We start from the raw sequence: 21642 nt of genomic DNA, 5'->3' as shown, positions 1-21642 counted from the left end.
ACCAGGCTGGGAAGACTGAATCTGCAATAGGTAAGCAGCTTGGTTTGAAGAAATCAACTGTGGGAGCAATTATTAGGAAATGGAAGACATACAAGACCACTGGTAATCTCCCTCGATCTGGGGCTCCACGCAAGATCTCACCCTGTGGGGTCAAAATGATCACAAGAACGGTGAGCAAAAATCCCAGAACCACACGGGGGGACCTAGTGAATGACCTGCAGAGAGCTGGGACCAAAGTAACAAAGCCTACCATCAGTAACACACTCAGGGACTCAAATCCTGCAGTGCCAGACGTGTCCCCCTGCTTAAGCCAGTACATGTCCAGGCCCGTCTGAAGTTTGCTAGAGTGCATTTGGATGATCCAGAAGAGGATTGGGAGAATGTCATATGGTCAGATGAAACCAAAATAGAACTTTTTGGTAAAAACTCAACTCGTCGTGTTTGGAAGACAAAGAATGCTGAGTTGCATCCAAAGAACACCATACCTACTGTGAAGCATGGGGGTGGAAACATCATGCTTTGGGGCTGTTTTTCTGCAAAGGGACCAGGATGACTGATCCGTGTAAAGGAAAGAATGAATGGGGCCATGTATCGTGAGATTTTGAGTGAAAACCTCCTTCCATCAGCAAGGGCATTGAAGATGAAACGTGGCTGGGTCTTTCAGCATGACAATGATCCCAAACACACCGCCCGGGCAACGAAGGAGTGGCTTCGTAAGAAGCATTTCAAGGTCCTGGAGTGGCCTAGCCAGTCTCCAGATCTCAACCCCATAGAAAATCTTTGGAGGGAGTTGGAAGTCCGTGTTGCCCAGCGACAGCCCCAAAACATCACTGCTCTAGAGGAGATCTGCATGGAGGAATGGGCCAAAATACCTGCAACAGTGTGTGAAAACCTTGTGAAGACTTACAGAAAACGTTTGACCTGTGTCATTGCCAACAAAGGGTATATAACAAAGTATTGAGAAACTTTTGTTATTGACGAAATACTTATTTTCCACCATAATTTGCCAATAAATTCATTAAAAATCCTACAATGTCATTTTCTGGATTATTTTTTCTCATTTTGTCTGTCATAGTTGACGTGTACCTATGATGAAAATGACAGGCCTCTCTGATCTTTTTAAGTGGGAGAACTTGCACAATTGGTGGCTGACTAAATACTTTTTTTCCCCACTGTACATCTGATAACATTGATGTTAAATCTCTTTTCATATCAATTCCATCCTGTTACTTTTTTGGTGGTAAAAAAAAGTGGTCATTGGATGCATCTATCAGCCACCCGATTCTGACATTGGTAGTTTCATTGATATCCTTGAATCAACCTTGGATTTCATTAATAATGAAGATAACATTTGTTTTCAATTGGGGGATTACAACATAAATGTATTTAAAATTGAGAACCACTCACTGACATCTGACCTTTTGAATATGTTATACTTCAGCTATCTGTATCCCCTAATCTATAAGCCCACAAGAGTGACCAGTTCATCTGCCACTCTTATTGATAATATTTGTACAAATTCTTTGAATAATGTGGCTAATAGCCTCCCGAGTGGCGCAGTGGTCTAAGGCACTGCATCGCAGTGCTAGCTGTGCCACTAGAGATCCTGGTTCGAATCCAGGCTCTGCTGTAGCCGGCCGCAACCGGGAGACCAATGGGGCGGCGCACAATTGGCCCAGCGTCGTCCAGGGTAGGGGAGGGAATGGCCTGCAGGGAGGTAGCTCAGTTGGTAGAGCATGGCGTTTGCAACGCCAGGGTTGTGGGTTTGATTCCCACGGGGGGCCAGTATGAAAATAAAAAAGAATAATGTATGCACTAACTGTAAGTCGCTCTGGATAAGAGCGTCTGCTAAATGACGTAAATGTAATACAGGTATACCTTATACTGACATTTCTGAACACTTTCCAATTTTCCACTTATCTTTCGCAGATGGAAATGCACAGATGGGAATGATTAGTACCATTAAAGGTAGAATATTTAACAAAAGTAATTGTGAGCGCTTTAAGATGTTGATTGAAGATATTTCATTGGAAAATGTTTTTAATCAGTCCAAGTCTGCTTAGCAGACTTTTCTTACATCTTTCAATTCTGTATTTCACCACTGCTTTCCCTTAGTTAAATCACGTAACAGAGCAGAAGGTGGGTTCTGGAGATCTTGGTTTACAACAGGTCTCAAAAAAGGAAAAAAAAAAAAACACGTTTCTCACAAATCTCTCTCCCCTGAATTCTGAAAATTACAAAAAATATAAGAACAAATTTACTCACCTACTTCGGATATCCCAAAATATATATTGTACTAACAAATTCCAAGAATCCTTAAATAATATAAAGTAAACTTGGAAAATTAATCAACTGTTGAATAAGAAAAAGACATCTACAACAATCCCATATCAATTTATTGTTGAAAATAAGACCTATAGGGATCCTGATGTAATTTTATGTGAATTTAATAACTTTTTTGTGAAAGATCATATTCAATGTGTCTGCAGCAAAGTAATGACATCTGTTGGTATCATCAGAAAGATGAGTGGTTTGGTTCATCAGGCTTGCTTCCAAACTTTATGCTAAAGCTTAATTTACCCATATCTCCTTTACTGTAATATTGTCTGTGCCAGTACATATGCCTCCTCCCTACAGAAATTACTCATCATACAAAATACATCTGCAAGACTAGCCACCTCCTCCAATTACCTGGCTCCATCTGCACCTTTGTTTAAGAAACTCAATATATTGTACATTAATGTTGTCACGGTTTCGGCCGAGGCTGCTCCTCCTCCTGGTTCGGGCAGGCTTCGGCGGTCGTCGTCCCCGGAGTACTAGCTGCCACCGATCTATGTTTCATGTTCGTTTGGTTTTGTCTTGATGTTGTACACCTGTGTCTTGTTAGTCCTCGTTAGTGTCCTATTTAGTTCTCGTTGGTTGTGTTTGTCTTTGTGTGTGATTGCTCTTCTGTTTCGTGTTGGAGCTACTTATTTCCCTCCAGTGTTTTGGAGAGGTTCTTTTTGCACATGTTAGTGCGCCGTTTATTTGACGCCTGTGTGCGCCGTGTATTCGCCTTCGGGCTTATTGTGCTTATTTCTTTTCGTGAATATTGCACTAAAGTCTTTTGGACTGAGCCTCTGCGTCCCGCGCCTGATTCATACACCACACCCACCTTCAGCACCCATTGACAGAATCACACACCATTATGGAATCAGCAGGATCGGCAGTTACGCCTGAGTCGCTCGAGGAGCATATCCGTGGGCAAGATGACCAGATAAGACAACTGGGGACCGCTCTACAGGACGTAATCAACACCTTGCACCGATGGGAGGCCAGCAGGGTACCCACATCTCCACCTACCCTGCCCACCCCATCGGCCGGTCCACCAGTCCCAGGTTCGGAACCCAGGGGGATTCGGCTCTCGCTCCCGAGGGCGTATGACGGAACAGCTGCCGGGTGTCAGGGGTTCCTCCTGCAGGTGGAGCTCTACCTGGCCACTGTACACCCGGTGCCCTCGGGACACGAGAGCGTTTCCGCCCTCATCTCCTGTCTCACGGGCAAGGCGTTGGAGTGGGCTAACGCCGAGTGGAGGAAGATGGACGCCAACACCATCTCCTACGCCGAGTTCTCCCGTCGCTTCAAGGCCGTGTTCGACCATCCACCTGAGGGAAAAGCGGCGGGGGAGCGTCTAGTCCACCTGAGACAGGGGAGGAGGAGCGCACAGGCGTTTGCTTTAGAGTTCCGGACTCTAGCGGCGGACGCAGGGTGGAATGAACGGGCCCTCATTGACCATTTTCGATGTAGCCTACGGGAGGACGTTCAACGTGAGTTGGCCTGCAGGGATACCCATCTTACCTTCGACCAGTTGGTCGATATGTCCATCCGTCTGGACACCCTGCTGGCCACCCGTGGACGTCCCGAGGGGGGTCCTTCCATTCCGCCCTCCGGCACCTCCGAGCCGAGCCCTATGGAGCTCGGGGGTGCCGGCGCTAGAGAAAGGAGGAGGAGGAGCCCGAGGGGGCCTGTCTCCTGCACCAAGTGCGGTCGTGGAGGGCACACTGCGGCCAGGTGCTGGGGAGGGTTCTCTGGGGGAGAAGACAACAGGCCACGCACTAGGGGGGCCTCCCAGGTGAGTAGACGTCCCACTTACCCAGAGCTTTCTGTTGCGCACTTTTGTATACCTGTTTGTTTTCCACAGGTTGCACCTCATTCCCAGCATAAGGCGCTAGTAGATTCAGGCGCAACTGGGAATTTTGTTGATCGGAAGTTTTGTTTAGATTTAGGGATCCCTCTCCTACCTGTTGAAAACCCTTTTCCCGTTCATGCCTTAGATAGCCGCCCGTTGGGGTCGGGGCTGATTAGGGAGATCACAGCGCCACTTAGGATGTGTGCGCAGGGGGGTCATGAAGAGACTATACAGCTGTATCTGATCGACTCTCCTGCGTACCCGGTGGTGCTGGGAATTCCCTGGTTAAGCACCCATAACCCTGCTATTTCGTGGCAACAGAGGGCTCTCGATGGGTGGTCTGCTCAGTGCGAGGGGCGATGTCTGGGTGTTTCCGTGGGGGCGACTTCGGTGGAAAGTCCAAACCAAGTGCCCGCACTGCACATTGCGCCTGAATATGGGGATTTAGCTCTCGTGTTTAGTAAAACTAGGGCGACACAGTTGCCTCCTCATAGACAGGGGGATTGTGCGATTGATCTCCAGGCAGGAGCAGCGCTCCCACGGAGCCATGTGTATCCTTTGTCTCAAAGGAGAGAAAAGCTATGGAGACTTACATAGCCGAATCTTTGAGACAGGGATACATTCGGCCCTCCACTTCTCCCGCCTCCTCGAGCTTCTTTTTTGTGAAGAAGAAAGATGGAGGGTTGCGCCCGTGCATTGATTACCGTGGTCTCAATCAGATTACTGTGAAATACAGTTATCCACTCCCTCTGATTGCGACCATGACGGAGTCATTGCATGGAGCGCGGTTTTTCACAAAATTGGATCTCAGGAGCGCGTATAACTTGGTGCGCATAAGGGAGGGCGACGAATGGAAGACAGCGTTTAGTACCACGTCAGGTCATTTCGAGTATCTGGTCATGCCATATGGGTTGATGAATGCTCCATCAGTCTTCCAATCCTTCGTAGATGACATTTTCCGGAATATGCAGGGACAAGGGGTGGTCGTGTACATTGATGATATTCTGGTGTACTCGGCTACCCGAGCCGAGCATGTAACCCTGGTGCGTCATGTATTGAGGAGGCTGTTGGAGCACGACCTATATGTCAAGGCAGAGAAATGTCTGTTTTTCCAGGAGTCGGTCTCCTTTTTGGGTTATCGGTTGTCCGCGTCAGGGGTGAGAATGGAGGTGGATCGTGTGTCCGCTGTGCGTAATTGGCAAACCCCAACTACTGTAAAAGAGGTGCAGCAGTTCTTGGGCTTTGCGAATTACTACCGGAGGTTTATCCGGGGTTTTGGACAGGTGGCAGCTCCCATCACGTCCCTTCTGAAAGGGGGTCCGGTGCGCCTGCAGTGGTCAGCTGATGCGGACAGGGCCTTTGGGAGACTGAAGGACCTGTTTACGTCGGCTCCGGTGCTGGCGCATCCGGATCCCGCATTACCCTTTCAGGTTGAGGTGGACGCGTCTGAGGCAGGTATAGGGGCCGTTCTCTCTCAACGGTCTGGCACGCCACCTAAATTCCGCCCCTGTGCTTTTTATTCTAAAAAGCTCAGCCCGGCGGAGCGTAACTATGACGTTGGGGACAGGGAGCTGTTAGCTGTAGTTCAAGCACTTAAGGTGTGGAGGCATTGGCTTGAGGGGGCTCAACACCCTTTCCTCATTTTGACTGACCATCGGAACCTGGAGTACATCCGGGCAGCGAGGAGACTGAACCCTCGCCAGGCTCGATGGAGTATGTTTCTCACCAGGTTCGTATTTAAAATCACGTACATCTCTGGGTCCCAGAATGGTAAGGCAGATGCGCTGTCCCGGCGGTATGACACGGAGGAGAGGTCCGTTGAGCCCACTCCCATACTACCGGAGTCTTGCCTTGTGGCACCGGTGGTATGGGAGGTCGATGCCGAAATTGAGCGAGCGTTGCGCACCGACCCCAGCCCTCCACAGTGTCCTGAGGGTCGGAAGTACGTTCCGCTCGAGATTCGGGATCGACTCATTTACTGGGCTCACACGTCCCCCTCCTCTGGACATCCGGGTATTGGCCGGACAGTGCATTGCCTTAGCACTAAATACTGGTGGCCTACTTTGGCTAGGGATGTGAGGGTTTATGTCTCCTCCTGCTCGGTGTGCGCCCAGTGTTAGGCGCCCCGACATCTGCCCAGGGGTAAGTTACAACCCCTGCCCGTTCCACAACGACCATGGTCCCACCTCTCGGTGGATTTTGTGACAGACCTTCCCCTCTCTCAGGGGAATACCACCATCCTGGTCGTTGTGGACCGGTTCTCTAAGGCCTGTCATCTTCTCCCTATGTCGGGTCTTCCTACTGCCCTACAGACCGCTGAGGCCCTATTTACCCACATCTTCCGGCATTATGGGGTGCCCGAGGATATAGTGTCTGATCGAGGCCCCCAGTTTACCTCCCGTGTTTGGAGAGCGTTCATGGAGCGTTTCGGGGTCTCGGTTAGCCTTAACTCAGGGTACCACCCGGAGAGTAACGGGCAGGTAGAACGTGTCAACCAGGATGTGGGTAGGTTTCTGAGGTCGTATTGCCAGGACCGGCCTGAGGAGTGGTCAAGGTACCTTCCCTGGGCCGAGATGGCCCAGAACTCTCTCCGCCACTCCTCTACCAACCTAACCCCCTTCCAATGTGTATTAGGTTACCAGCCGGTTCTGGCACCGTGGCAGCAGAGCCAGATCGAGGCCCCTGCGGTGGATGATTGGATGAGGCGCTCGGAAGAGACGTGGAACGCTGCCCACGTCCACCTGCAGCGGGCCGTCCTTCGTCACAAGGCGAGCGCCGATCTCCACCGCAGTGAGGGGCCGGTGTACGCACCCGGAGATCGAGTCTGGCTCTCTACCAGAAACCTACCCCTCCGCCTGCCCTGCCGGAAGCTGGGTCGGCGGTTTGTGGGGCCCTTTAAAGTCCTGAGAAGATTGAACGAGGTGTGTTATAGGTTACATCTACCTGTTGAGTATAAGAATATTAACCCCTCGTTCCATGTGTCTCTTCTCAGGCCGGTGGTAGCTGGTCCACTCCAGGACAATGAGATAGGAGAGACTCCTCCGCCCCCACTGGACATCGAGGGGGCTCCGGCGTACACCGTTCGGTCCATCTTGGACTCCAGACGCCGGATGGGGGGTCTCCAGTATCTCGTGGAGTGGGAGGGGTACGGCCCGGAGGAGTGGTGCTGGGTGCTGCGCAGGGACATCCTAGACCCATCTCTCCTGTCGGAGTTCCACCGGGACCATCCCGCGCGCCCTGCTCCGCGTCCTCCTGGTCGTCCCCGAGGCCGGGGTCGGCGCACGGCTGGAGCCGCGCATCAAGAGGGGGGTACTGTCACGGTTTCGGCCGAGGCTGCTCCTCCTCCTGGTTCGGGCAGGCTTCGGCGGTCGTCGTCCCCGGAGTACTAGCTGCCACCGATCGATGTTTCATGTTCGTTTGGTTTTGTCTTTATGTGGTACACCTGTGTCTTGTTAGTCCTCGTTAGTGTCCTATTTAGTTTTCGTTGGTTGTGTTTGTCTTTGTGTGTGATTGCTCTTCTGTTTCGTGTTGGAGCTACTTATTTCCCTCCAGTGTTTTGGAGAGGTTCTTTTTGCACATTTATTTGACGCCTGTGTGCGCCGTGTATTCGCCTTCGGGCTTATTGTGCTTATTTCTTTTCGTGAATATTGCACTAAAGTCTTTTGGACTGAGCCTCTGCGTCCTGCGCCTGATTCATACACCACACCCACCTTCAGCACCCATTGACAAATGTACTCCAATTATGCACTTTCATCTACAAATACTCATACCTCCCAGACAGTTTAGCTAAACCCTTCAATGGATTATTCCAGGTTAATTCTGAAATCCATCTATATAACACAGGACACTGTGATAACCTTCACTCTCCCCACTGCACTACCTCACACAGTCAATTCTCTATCAGATATAGAGGCACCATGCTCTGGAATTCTTATCTTCACATTGCCAAAACATCATCATCCCTCAATAACTTCAAGCGAAGCCTGGGGGTCAGCCTGATGAACAAAAGTACTCAGTAATCTCCTCCACATAGCCTAACTCTCTCACACACACATGAACACATACATTTAAACAAACAAATATATATAAAAACAATTTGTGACTGCTGATCAATTAATTTATACATTTATAATTAGTAGAATGTTTTAACAAACCTTTTTTATTTTTGTACTTATGTATTGTATATTGTTTTGTTGTGGTGTGGTTTTCATGTCAGCCCTTCCAACCACACCTGCAGACCATTTTTATTTTATTCGTATCTGTATTGTTGTCAATCACTTGTTTTCTTTGGTGCAAATAATAATAAAAAACAAATAGATACGATGTGTATCTCAATACTAATCTGAGAATACAGGATAGGTGAAAGCAATAGAGCAGATGCTTACTGAGCATTTGCTTTCATATGTCCAGTTAATTCAGCTCCCTGCAAATGTATGGAAAAAGGCAAGAAGAAGCCACTTTAGACTATTGAGATTCAGCCAAGGTGTAAGTTTTCTCTCCTTTACTTCCACTGTTCCTACCATGGAGATCCCAGCAAACATGACCCCATTTGCCCCATGTATTCATTGGGCAAGGTGGGCACAGGCTAGCCCACACCAAGCCCACACCAGTCCAACACGGGCTAGCCCACTGCAATCCCACATCAGCCCAGCATGGGCTAGCTCAGCATGGGCTAGCCCACACCAGCCCGACACGGGCTAGCCCAAAACAAGCCCAACACAGGCTAGTCAACACCAATCCCACACCAAGCCCAACAGGGGCTAGCCCACACAAAGACCAACAGGGGCTAGCCCACACCAAGCCCAGAATGGGCTAGCCCTCACCAAGCCCAGCTAGAGGCGGGGGCTCATTAGAATATTTGGGGGAATGATTTGAGCAGAACTCTTTTTGTGCAACCATTACTTGGAGTGTCATTCCAATTTAAGGGTTCTGTTGTGTGACGCCCAATATTATGTTATCTTGTACACTGCCAATGATGAAGTCTTTAAAATACTTAAATAAGTGCATGTGACATGAGTGTTAACTGTTTCTCTTGTAAAATAATATGTATGATAGTAACAACTTGGTTGTCTTTTTGATACATTGTACCACATTCCCTAAATACATTTAAAGCTAGAAAATTATGCAATTTATACATTGAATTAAAAGTGTCATAAATAAATTATATTAAATATCAAAGGTGCAATCGCCCAATGTGGACAGACTACATGGAGCCAACATTTTAGCCTGCATTGGGCCCACATCGTGCCAATGTGGGCATGTTTGCTGGGAAAAGATGGGCTTATTTCAGGCAAAGTGAGGGCTGCCTTCACTGGGCCAGACAAAGGCAAATTTTCTCCCAATCGAGAGCTTGGGACTATAAGGTTGCAGATAGAACCATATAGTCCCAAGCTCTCGCAATGTTGGCAGCCTACATGGGGCCAATATTTTAGCCCGCATTGGGCCCACATCGTGCCAATGTGGACATGTTTGCTGGGGAGCTTCATTAGAACCTTTCCCCACCCTCTACCTTCCTATCTGTATCACTGTAGGTGGGAGACAGGAGATTGGAGTTCTTGCTCGGCCACCTGCGGGGTGGGTCTGATGACCCGTACTGTGGCCTGCACTCACCATCCCTCACGCGACAGCAATCGGACAGAGAGTGTGAGGGAGGAGGAGTGCCAACCTCCCAAGCCCAACCCCGTCCAGGCCTGTAACCTCTTTGACTGCCTCCCTATGTGGGACCCACATGATTGGGGACAGGTAAGAAGCACAAACGAATCCCTTTTTCTCCCTTCTTTAGAATCTTGTAAACAGCCGACTCCCCCTTGAGAATCTGAAAGGATTGACTGGGTATCAGCAATTTGGTGACAAACGCCACACAACCCTGTGATAGGCTAGTTTGGGTATCCTCCATATTAATTACACCAACAGTACCAGTCAAAAGTTTGGACACACCCACTCATTAAAGGGTTTTTCTTTATTTTTACTATTTTTTACATTGTAGAATAATAGTGAAGACATCAAAACTATTAAATAACACATATGGAATCATGTAGTCCCTTGATGACAGCTTTGAACACTCTTGGCATTCTCTCAACCAGCTTCACCTGGAATGCTTTTCCAACAGTCTTAAAGGAGTTCCCACATATGCTGAGCACTTGTTGGCTGCTTTTCCTTCACTCTGCGGTCCGACTCATCCCAAACCATCTCAATTTGGTTGAGGTCGGGGGATTGTGGAGGCCAGGTCATCTGATGCAGCACTCCATCACTCTCCTTCTTGGTCAAATAGCCTTACACAGCCTGGAGGTCTGTTGCGTCATTGTCCTGTTGAAAAACAAATGATAGTCCCACTAAGCCCAAACCAGATGGGATGGCGTATCGCTGCAGAATGCTGTGGTAGCGATGCTAGTTAAGTGTGCCTTGAATTCTAAATAAATCACAGACAGTGTCACCAGCAAAGCACCCCCACAACATAACACCTCCTCCTCCATGCTTTACGGTGGGAACTACACATGCGGAGATCGTCCGTTCACCCACACCGCGTCTCACAAAGACACGGCGGTTGGAACCAAAAATCTCAAATTTGGACTCCAGACGAAAGGACACATTTCTACCGATCTAATGTCCATTGCTTGTGTTTCTTGGCCCAAGCAGGTCTCTTCTTATTATTGGTGTCCATTAGTAGTGGTTTCTTTGCAGCAATTCGACAATGAAGGCCTGATTCACACGGTCCCCTCTGAACAGTTGATGTTGAGATGTGTCTGTTACTTGAACTCTGAGGCTGGTAACTCTAATGAACTTGTCCTCAAGGCAAAGGGTGGCTATTTGAAGAATCTCAAATAGAAAATATATTTTGTTTTGTTTAACACTTTTTTGGTTACTACATGATTCCATAAGTGTTATTTCATAGTTTTGATGTCTTCACTATTATTCTAAAATGTAAAAAATTGTACAAATAAAGAAAAATCCTTGAATGACTAGGTGTATCCAAACTTTTGACAAATCTACAATGAGATGTCAAAAAAGCCATTGGGATTGAGCAAGGAATATGTTTAGAAGTGGTTCTATGATCTTTGTTTGTAGTTTGAGCATCATGTAGTGAAACCGCAATATTTTTGTCCCTGTAGTGCTCCCGTAGCTGTGGGGGTGGGAGCCAGAGGAGGGAGGTACTATGTAAACAAAGGCTGGCAGACGGGAGTGTCCTGGAGCTGCCAGACACTCTCTGCTCCTCAACGAGTCCCCCTACCCAGCAGCCCTGTGGCAAACAGGAGTGCCCGCCTCGATGGATCTCCACAGACTGGTCTCAGGTTTTAAAAAAAATGTTTTTAATCAAACAATCAATCAATTCATCATCCAGTTGTCTGTGTCTGTCTGTCTGTCTAAGCCCCTGTAATTATGTCATGGTAATGCAGTGACCGCATTTGTCGTTTTACAGATCGGCATTTGCTCTAAGTGCCTAAGGTGACTCCAATAATATGACACATTACGTATATTTTATTTCATTGCTTGGGCCTTTGATAGCTTATTTATTAGCAATATGTGTGTACTTTTGGCCAGTGCTCAGCGACCTGTGGAGAGGGGACTCAGATGCTGCAGGCAGTGTGCAGGAGAATGGAGGAGGATGGGCAGTACCGGACTGTAGCCCCTGAGGCCTGTTCTCCCACTCTGCAGCCCACCAGCGCCCGAGCATGCTCCCTAGGGCAATGTGAGAGTAAGAGAGCCTCTGTTTGGACAGGGCCTACTGTTCATTCATACTGTAGCATAACTGTAGCACATAGCCAAAGGAGTACATTCTAAGCAAAACATTCCCAGTCCACTCAATATTTTAAGCTGCATGTAGTGTATGGAATATGTTAGTCAGGGTTGAAATTTGGGGTCCATTCCATTTGTACTCAGTTAGTTCACGAGATTCAACTTGTGTATTTGACAAAAATTGCCTTTTTAGAGGACCACAATCAATGTACAATTAACTACTTTTGAAAACTACAAAATGCCTTGTTCTCGCTAATGTTCAGTCTTTAGATAACAAGGTCGACGAGTTCAGGGCAAGGATTTTTTTAGACGGCTCTGAGAATAGTTGATTGATTAAAAACAAAACATATACAATATATACACATATATTTTAAAAACAAGACCTGGATAGCACAATAAAGTCAGAGACTTATTTCCATTGTGGTCCCTAAAGTGCATGGTAAAGAAACATTACAACATTACATTCACACAGATACATTACATATACAGCAAATTATCCAGTGTTGAATAAACGCTGACAGTGTTAAATTTAACACTTGGCCAGTGTGTATATGGGTCCACACTTTTCAGTGTTTAATTAACACTTTGTCAGTGTTAGGGAATTAACACTTTTAGTGTTATGAAATAACAGCTCATGTAGTATTTTTAAAGGTCCCGACCAGTATAAATCATGTTTTTCAAGTTTTAATGTCACGTGCACAAGTAAAGTGAAATGCCTTTCTTACAAGCTCCAAACCCAGCAATGCAGTAATTAATATTGATTTGGCACAAAAAATAAGGTAGAACAAAAACACACAATAAATAAAAATAAGAAGAACATGAGAATATAAGAAGCTATATACAGGGTCAGTTCCAATACGAGGAGAGGCACTCGGAGCGGCCTGCTGGTTTGACTTAGGTGTGCACACCACCCACCGCTTCCAAGTATATTACTCGCAAATGTTCAGTCTTTGGATAACAAGGTAGACGAGCTTAGGGCAAGGATTTCTTTCCAGAGAGACATCAGGGCCTGTAACATACTTTGTTTCACGGAAACATGGCTATCTGGGGATATTCTGTCGAAATCGGTCCAGCCAGATGGGTTCTCAGTTCATCGCGCAGACAGAAATAAATATCTCTCCGGGAAGCAGAAGGGCAGAGGTGTGTGTTTCATGATTAATGACTCATGGTGTAATTGTAGTAACATACAGGAACTCAAGTCATTTTGTTCACCTGACCTAGAATACCTCACAATCAAATGCCGACCGTATTATCTCCCAAGATAATTTTCTTCGGTTATAGTCACGGCAGTGTATATCCCCCCTCAAGCCGATACCACGACGGCCCTCAAAGAACTTCACTCAGACTGTTAAATAGTCAACACTAGCACATTAGAGCCTGCTGCTGCCTATTGAAATCACTGGCCACTTTAAGAAATGGAACACTGGTCACTTTAATAATGTTTACATATCTTGCATTACTCATCTCATATGTATATACTGTATTTTATAATATTCTACTGTATCTTAGTCCATGCCGCTTTGTCAGTGCTTGTCCATATAAGTATATATTCTTAAATTCCATTCCTTACTTAGATTTGTGTGTATTAGGTATATGTTGTGAAATTGTTTGATATTACTTGTTAGATATTACTGCACTGTCGGAGCTAGAAGCACAAGCATTTCGCTACACCCGCAATAACATCTGCTAAACACGTGTATATGACAAATAAAATGTGATTTGATTTGATTTACTGGAGTGATGGAGGTACATACACTACGTGACCAAAAGTATTCGGACACCTGCTTGCCAAACATCTCATTCCAAAATCATTGGCATTAATATGGAGTTGGTCCCCCCTTTGCTGCTATAACAGCCTCCACTCTTCTGGGAAGGCTTTCCAATAGATGTTGGAACATTGCTGCGGGGACTTGCTTCCATTCAGCCACGAGAGCATTAGTGAGGTCAGGCACTGATGTTGGGCGATTAGGCCTGGCTCACAGTCGACGTTCCAATTCATCCCAAAGGTGTTCGATGGGTGTGAGGTCAGGGCTCTGTGCAGGCCAGTCTAGTTCTTTCACACCGATCTCGACAAACCATTTCTGTATGGACCTCACTTTATGCACGGGGGCATTGTCATGCTGAAACAGGAAAGGGCCTTCTCCAAACTGTCGCCTCAAAGTTGGAAGCACAAAATCGTCTAAAATGTAATTGTATGCTGTGGTGTTAAGATTTCCCTTCACTGGAACTAAGAGGCCTAGCCCGAACCATGAAAAACAGCCCCAGACCATTATTCCTCCTCCACCAAACTTTACAGTTGGCACTATGCATTGGGGCAGGTAGCGTTCTCCTGGCATTCGCCAAACCCAGATTCATCCATCGGACTGCCAGATGGTGAAGTGTGATTCATCACTCCAAAGAACACGTTTCCACTGCTCCAGAGTCCAATGGCGCCGAGCTTTACACCACTCCAGCCGACGCTTGACATTGCACATGGTGATCTTAGGCTTGTGTGCAGCTGCTTGGCCATGGAAACCCATTTCATGAAGCTCCTGACGAACAGTTCTGGTGCTGACGTTGCTCCCAGAGGCAGTTTGGAACTCGTAGTGAGTGTTGCAACTGAGGACAGACAATTTTTACGCGTTTCAGCACTCGGTGGTCCCGTTCTGTGAGCTTGTGTGGCCTACCACTTTGCAGCTGAGCCGTTGTTGCTCCTAGACGTTTCCACTTCACAATAACAGCACTTACAGTTGAACAGGGCAGCTCTAGCAGGGCAGAACTTTGACGAACTGACTTGTTGGAAAGGTGACATCCTATGACGGTGCCATGTTGAAAGTAACTGAGCTCTTCAGTAAGGCCATTCTACTGCCAATGTTTGTCTATGGAGATTGCATGGCAGTGGGCTCGATTTTATACACCTGTCGGCAATGGGTGTGGCTGAAATAGCCAAATCCACTAATTTGAAGGGGTGTACACATACATTTGTATATATAGTGTATGTAAAAGGGTAATATGACTAGGTATCAGGATATATACCTGTATATCAATGATGTCGCTCTTGCTGCTGGTGAGTCTCAGATCCACCTCTACGCAGACGACACCATTTTGTATACATCTGGCCCTTCATTGGACACTGTGTTAACAAACCTCCAAACGAGCTTCAATGCCATACAACACTCCTTCAGTAGCCTCCAACTGCTCTTAAACACTAGTAAAACTAAATGCATGCTCTTCAATCGAACGCTGCTGGCACCCGCCCACCCGACTAGAATCACTACTCTCGACGGGTCTGACCTAGAGTATGTGGACAACTACAAATACCTAGGTGTCTGGTTAGACTGTAAACTCTCCTTCCAGACTCACATTAAGAATCTCCAATCCAAAGTTAAATCTAGAATTGGCTTCCTATTTCGCAACAAAGCCTCCTTCACTCATGCTGCCAAACATGCCCTCGTAAAACTGACTATCCTACCGATCCTTGACTTCGGCGATGTCATTTACAAAATAGCCTCCAACACTCTATTCAGCAAATTGGATGTAGTCTATCACAGTGTCATCCGTTTTGTCTCCAAAGCCCCATACACTACCCACCATTGTAACCTGTACGCTCTTGTTGGCTGGTCCTCACTACATATTCGTCGCCAAACCCACTGGCTCCAGGCCATCTATAAATCACTGCTAGGCAAATCCCCGCCTTATCTTAGCTCACTGGTCACCATAGCAACACCCACCCGTAGTATGCGCAGGTATATCTCACTGGTCATCCCCAAAGCCAACACCTCCTTTGGCCGCCATTCCTTCCAATTCTCTGCTACCAATGACTGGAACGAATTGCAAAAATCTCTGAAGCTGGAGACTCTTATCTCCCTCACTAACTTTAAGCATCAGTTGTCAGAGCACCTTACCGATCACTGCACCTGTACACAGCCCATCTGAAATTAGCCCACCCAACTACCTCATCCCTATATTGTTATTTATTTTGCTCATTTGCACCCCAGTATCTCTGTTTGCACATCATCTCTTGCACATCTATCAGTCAGTATACATTTGTATGCATGTTATGTGTGTGTTGGAGTGTCAGTGTGCGTGAATGTGTAGAGTCCTGTGAGTGTGCATAGCGACAGTGCTAAAAAATACATAAAATACAAGGGTCAACTCAGATAGTGCGTGTAGCCATTCTGTTAGATATTTAGCAGTCTTATGGCTTAGGGATAAAAGCTGCTCAGGAGCCTGTTGGTGTCACACTTGATGCACCAGTACCGCTTGCCGTGCAACAGTCAATGGCTTGAGAGGCTGCTGTCTTTAACGATTTCCTTTCACACCGCCTGATAGAGGTCCTGGATGGCAGAGAGCTCGGCGCCAGTGATGTACTGGGCTGTCCACACCACCCTCTGTAGCACCATGCGATCGAGGGCGGTGCTGTTGCCATACCAAGCAGTGATGCAGCCAGTCAACATACTCTCAATGGTGCAGCTGTATAACATTGTTTTGGGATTTGAGGGCCCATGCCAAACCTTTTCAACTTCCTGAGAGGGAAGAGGCGCTGTGTCTTCTTCTTCAGGACTGTGCGTGTGTGAGTGGACCATTCTCAATCCTTAGTGATTTGGACACTGAGGAACTTGAAGCTCTCGACCCGCTCCATTGCAGTCCCGTTAATGTGGATGGGGGCGTGCTTGCCTCCCATTTCCTGTAGTCCACAATCATCTCCTTGGTCTTATTGACGTTGAGGGAGAGGTTGTTTTCCCGGCACTACACTGCCAGGTTACTGACCACCTCTCTGTAGGCTGTCTCATCATAATGTCATCAGCAAACTTGATGATGGTTTTGGAGTCGTGCGTGGCCACGCAGTCATTGGTGAACAGGGAGTCCAGGAGGGGACTAAGCACACACCCCTATGGGGCCCCCATGTTGAGGGTCAGCGTGGCAGAGGTGATGTTGCCTACCGTCACCATCTGGGGTTGGCCTTTCAAGAAGTCCAAGATCCAATTGCAGAGGGAGGTGTTCAGTCCCAGGGTCCTAAGCTTGGTGACGAGCTTGGAGGGGAAAATGGTGTTGAACGCTGAGCTGTAATCAATGAACAGCATTATCAAATAGGTATTCCTCTTGTCTAGGTGGCTGAGGGCAGTGTGGAGTACAATTGAGATTGCGTAGTCTATGGATCTGTTGGGGCGGTATGCAAATTAAGTGGGTCTAGGGTGTCTGGTATGATGGAGTTGATGTATGCCATGACCAGCCTTTCAATGCACTTCATGATTACAGATGTGAGTGGTACAGGGCGGTAGTCATTGTTGTATGAAGCCTTAGAGTTCTTGGGAACAGGAATGATTGTAGTCATTTTAAGGCATATGGGAATTACAGACTGGGACAAGAAGAGGTTGAAAATTACTGTGAATATGCCTGCCAGCTGATCTGGGCATGGTCTGAAAACGCGCTCTGGAATACCGTGCGGCCCCGCGGCCTTATGAGTGTTGACCTGATCAAAGACCTTACTCACGTCAGCCTAGGAGAGCAAGATTACCTATTCCAGCATATTTCGCGCATAATGTCCAAATCATCCAAAAGTATCTTATAGATGTTTTGAACATGATGTGCGAAAAATGCTATTGAATGGAATTTGCAACACAAACAGTGACACAGAAACTAAACCAAGGCATGGATTGCTGTTATACCCTGTACGTAGACTGCTTACAAGGTAAGGAAACCAAATTGTCATTTTGTAATTTGGGTGAACTATCCCTTTAATTTAACACCTGAATCACTGTAGTATACTATAGTATTTACAGTTGACTATGTATCAATACTGTAGTATTACTATAGTTTAAAAAACGGTTGTGTTTTTGCGGACTGTAGTATACTGTAGTATTTACTGTAGTGTTTTTGCAGACGTTACTGTAGTATACTGTAGTATTTACATTGTAAGTGGGTTGCCGTGAATTTGACAGTAACTTACAGGCAGCTCAGTGGCAGGTAAAATTCTATATTAGATATAACAATACACACACTGTAATATACAGTGCATTTGGAAAGTATTCAGACTCCTTGACTCTTTCCACATTTTGTTACATTACAGCCTTATTCTAAAATGGATTACATTATCATCAATATACACAAAATACCCCATAATGACAAAGCGAAAACAGGTGTTAAGAAATTTTGGGATGACAAAAAAATAAAAATAAACATAGAATTCAGACCCTTTGCTATGAGACTCAAAATTGAGCTCAGGTGCATTCTATTTCCATTTATCATTGTATCGAGGAACAGATCTGGGGAAGGCTCCCAAAACGTTTCTGTAGCATTGAAGGTCCCCAAGAACACAGTGGCCTCCATCATTGTTAAATGGAAGAAGTTTGGAACCACCAAGACTCTTCCTAGAGCTGGCCACCCGGCCAAACTGAGTAATCAGGGAAGAAGGGCCTTGGTCAAGGAGGTGACCAAGAACCCAATGGTCACTCTGACAGAGCGCCAGAGTTCCTCTGTGGAGATGGGAGAACCTTCCAGAAGGATAACCATCTCTGTAGCACTCCACCAAACAGGCCTTTATGGTAGAGTGGCCAGACGGAAGCCACTCCTCAGTAAAAGGCACATGACAGCCTGCTTAGAGTTTCCAAAAGGCACCTAAAGGACACTCAGACCGTGAGAAACAATATTCTCTGGTCTGATGAAACCAAGATTGAACTATTTGGCCTGAATGCCAAGCGTCACGTCTGGAAGAAACCTGGCACCATCCCTATGGTGAAGCATGGTGGTGGCAGCATCATGCTGTGGGGATGTTTTTCAGTGGCAGGGACTGGGAGAGTAGTCAGGATCGAGGGAAAGATGAACGGAGCAAAGTACATAGAGATCCTTGATGAAAATCTGCTCCAGAGTGCTCAGGACCTCAGACTGGGGTGAAGGTTCACCTTCCAACAGGACAACAACCCTAAGCACACAGTCAAGAAAACGCAGGAGTAGCTTCGGGACAAGTTTCTGAATGTCCTTGAGTGTCCCAGCCAGAGCCCGGACTTAAACCCGATTGAACATCTCTGGAGAGACCTAAAAATACCTGTGCGGCGACGCTCCCCATCCAACCTGACAGAGCTTGAAAGGATCTGCAGAGAAGAATGGGAGAAACTCTCCAAATACAGGTGTGCCAAGCTTGTAGCGTCATACCCAAGAAGACTTGAGGCTGTAATCGCTGCCAAAGGTGCTTCAATAAAGTACTGAGTAAAGGGTCTACTTATGTAAATGTATATTTCAGTTTTTTATTTTTAATACATTTTCAAAAATGTCTAAAAATCTGTTTTTGCTTTGTCGTTATGGGGTATTGGTGTAGATTAGTGAGGGGAAAGAACGATTTAATAAATTTTAGAATAAGGCTGTAATGTAACAAAATGTGGATCTGGGGTCTGAGTACTTTCTGAATGCACTCTATATAGCGTTGTGGGAAGAGCGCCCTTCGCAAATTGAACAGTAATCTACATCGCTCTGTCATGTGCATCATCCAGAAACATACAACAGCTCTTTTCAATAAAATGTAAACTACCAGTCAAAAGTTTGGACACACCTACTCATTCAAGGGTTTTGTTCTTTATTTTTACAATTTTTTACATTGTAGAATAATAGTGAAGACATCAAAAATATGAAATAGCACAGATGGAATCATGGATTAACCAAAAAAGTGTTAAACAAATCAAAATATGTGTTATATTTGAGATTTTTCAAATAGCCACCCTTTGCCTTGATGACATCTTTATTTCAATATTTAGTTTAGGTTTAGGGTTTAGTAAATGATGTGTCCCAAATACAATGCTTCTAGTTTTATAAATATTTAGGACTCATTTATTCCTTGCCACCCACTCTGAAACTAACTGTAGCTCTTTGTTAAGTGTTGCAGTCATTTCAGTCGCTGTGGTAGCTGACGTTTATTATGTTGAGTCATCCGCATACATAGACACACTGGCTTAACTCAAAGCCAGTGGCATGTCGTTAGTAAAGATTGAAAAAAGTAAGGGGCTTAGACAGCTGCCCTGGGGAATTCCTATAACCACCTCCCAGCCACATGTAGCTACAATTTACATACACCTTAGCCAAATACATTTAAACTCAGTTTTTCACAATTCCTGACATTTAATCCTATTACATATGTCCTGTTTTAGGTCAGTTAGGATCACCACTTTATTTTAAGAATGTGAAATGTCAGAATAATAGTAGAGAGAATGATTTATTTGAGCTTTTATTTCTTTCATCACATTCCCAGTGGGTCAGAAATTTACATACACTAAATTAGTATTTGGTACCATTGCCTTTAAATTGTTTAACTTGGGTCAAATGTTTCGGGTAGCCTTCCACACGCTTCCCACAATAAGTTGGGTGAATTTTGGCCCATTCCTCCTGACAGAGCTGGTGTAACTGAGTCAGGTTTATACGCCTCCTTGCTCGCACATGCTTTTTCAGTTCTGCCTACACATTTTCTATAGGATTGAGGTGAGGGCTTTGTGATGGCCACTCCAATACCTTGACTTTGTTGTCCTTAAGCCATTTTGCCACAACTTTGGAGGTATGCTTGGGGTCATTGTCCATTTGGAAGACCCATTTGCGACCAAGCTTTAACTTCCTGACTGATGTCTTGAGATGTTGCTTCAATATATCCACATAATTTTCCTTCCTCATGATGCCATCTATTTCGTGAAGTGCCCCAGTCCCTCCTGCAGCAAAGCACTCCCACAGCATGATGCTGCCACCCCCGTGCTTCACGGTTGGGATGGTGTTCTTCGGCTTGTAAGTAACCACCTTTTTCCTTCAAACATAACGATGGTCATTATGGCCCAACAGTTCTATTTTTGTTTAATCAGACCAGAGGACATTTTTCCAAAAAGTACGATCTTTGTCCCCATGTGCAATTGCAAACTGTAGTCTGACTTTCTTATGGCGGTTTTGGAGCAGTGGCTTCTTCCTTGCCAAGCGGCCTTTCAGGTTATGTCGATATAGCAGTCGTTTTACTGTAGATACTTTTGTACCTGTTTCCTCCAGCATCTTCACGAGGTCCTTTGCTGTTGTTCTGGGATTGATTTGCACTTTTCGCGCCAAAGTACGTTCATCTCTAGGAGACAGAACACATCTCCTTCCTGAGCGGTATGACATCTGCGTGGTCCCATGGTGTTTATACTTGCGTACTATTGTTTGTACAGATGAACGTGGTACCTTCAGGCGTTTGGAAATGAATGGACCAGACTTGTGGAGGTCTACAATTTTTTTGCTGAGGTCTTGGCTGATTTCTTTAGATTTTCCCATGATGTCAAGCAAAGAGGCACTGAGTTTGAAGGTAGGCCTTGAAATATATCCACAGGTACACCTCCAATTGACTCAAATTATGTCAATTAGCCTATCAGCCATGACATCATTTTCTGGAATTTTCCAAGCTGTTTAAAGGCACTAGACCCACTAGAATTGTGATACAGTGAATTATAAGTGAAATAATCTGTCTGTAAAGAATTGTTGGAAAAATTACTTGTGTCATGCACAAAGTAGATGTCCTAACCGACTTGCCAAATCTATAGTTTGATAACAAGAAATGTGTGGAGTGGTTGAAAAGCTCATTTTAATGACTCCAACCTAAGTGTATGTAAACTTCCGACTTCAACTGTAAGTGGATGGGTCACTATTGTCTAGAAATAAATATGTACACATGTGCATGAAATACAATAGAAGGCCATTATCACCCCCATACACACCTGGCTATCTTGATGGGTCATGTAAGCATCTGGTGAATTAGTCTTTTT

At 45.9% G+C, this 21642-nt stretch overlaps 1 protein-coding gene across 1 annotated transcript in view; it reads left to right on the top strand.

The window, feature by feature from the left end:
• Positions 1–21642, top strand: part of LOC311132520 (ADAMTS-like protein 1) — a gene marked incomplete at both ends in the record, with an annotated part of 305351 nt that overhangs the window by 234184 nt on the left and 49525 nt on the right. The window contains 3 exons of the mRNA XM_084165793.1: positions 9700–9910; positions 11278–11457; positions 11708–11850. Of these exons, the coding sequence (XP_084021919.1) occupies positions 9700–9910; positions 11278–11457; positions 11708–11850 (534 nt within the window). The remainder of the gene's footprint in view (positions 1–9699; positions 9911–11277; positions 11458–11707; positions 11851–21642) is intronic.

The sequence above is a fragment of the Coregonus lavaretus genome (genome assembly GCF_964263955.1).
Source record: "Coregonus lavaretus genome assembly, chromosome: 7".
In the NCBI taxonomy this organism is placed as follows: Eukaryota; Metazoa; Chordata; class Actinopteri; order Salmoniformes; family Salmonidae; genus Coregonus; species Coregonus lavaretus.
Note: the sequence above shows the minus strand (reverse complement) of the source record. Positions and strands in the feature narration are given on the sequence as shown.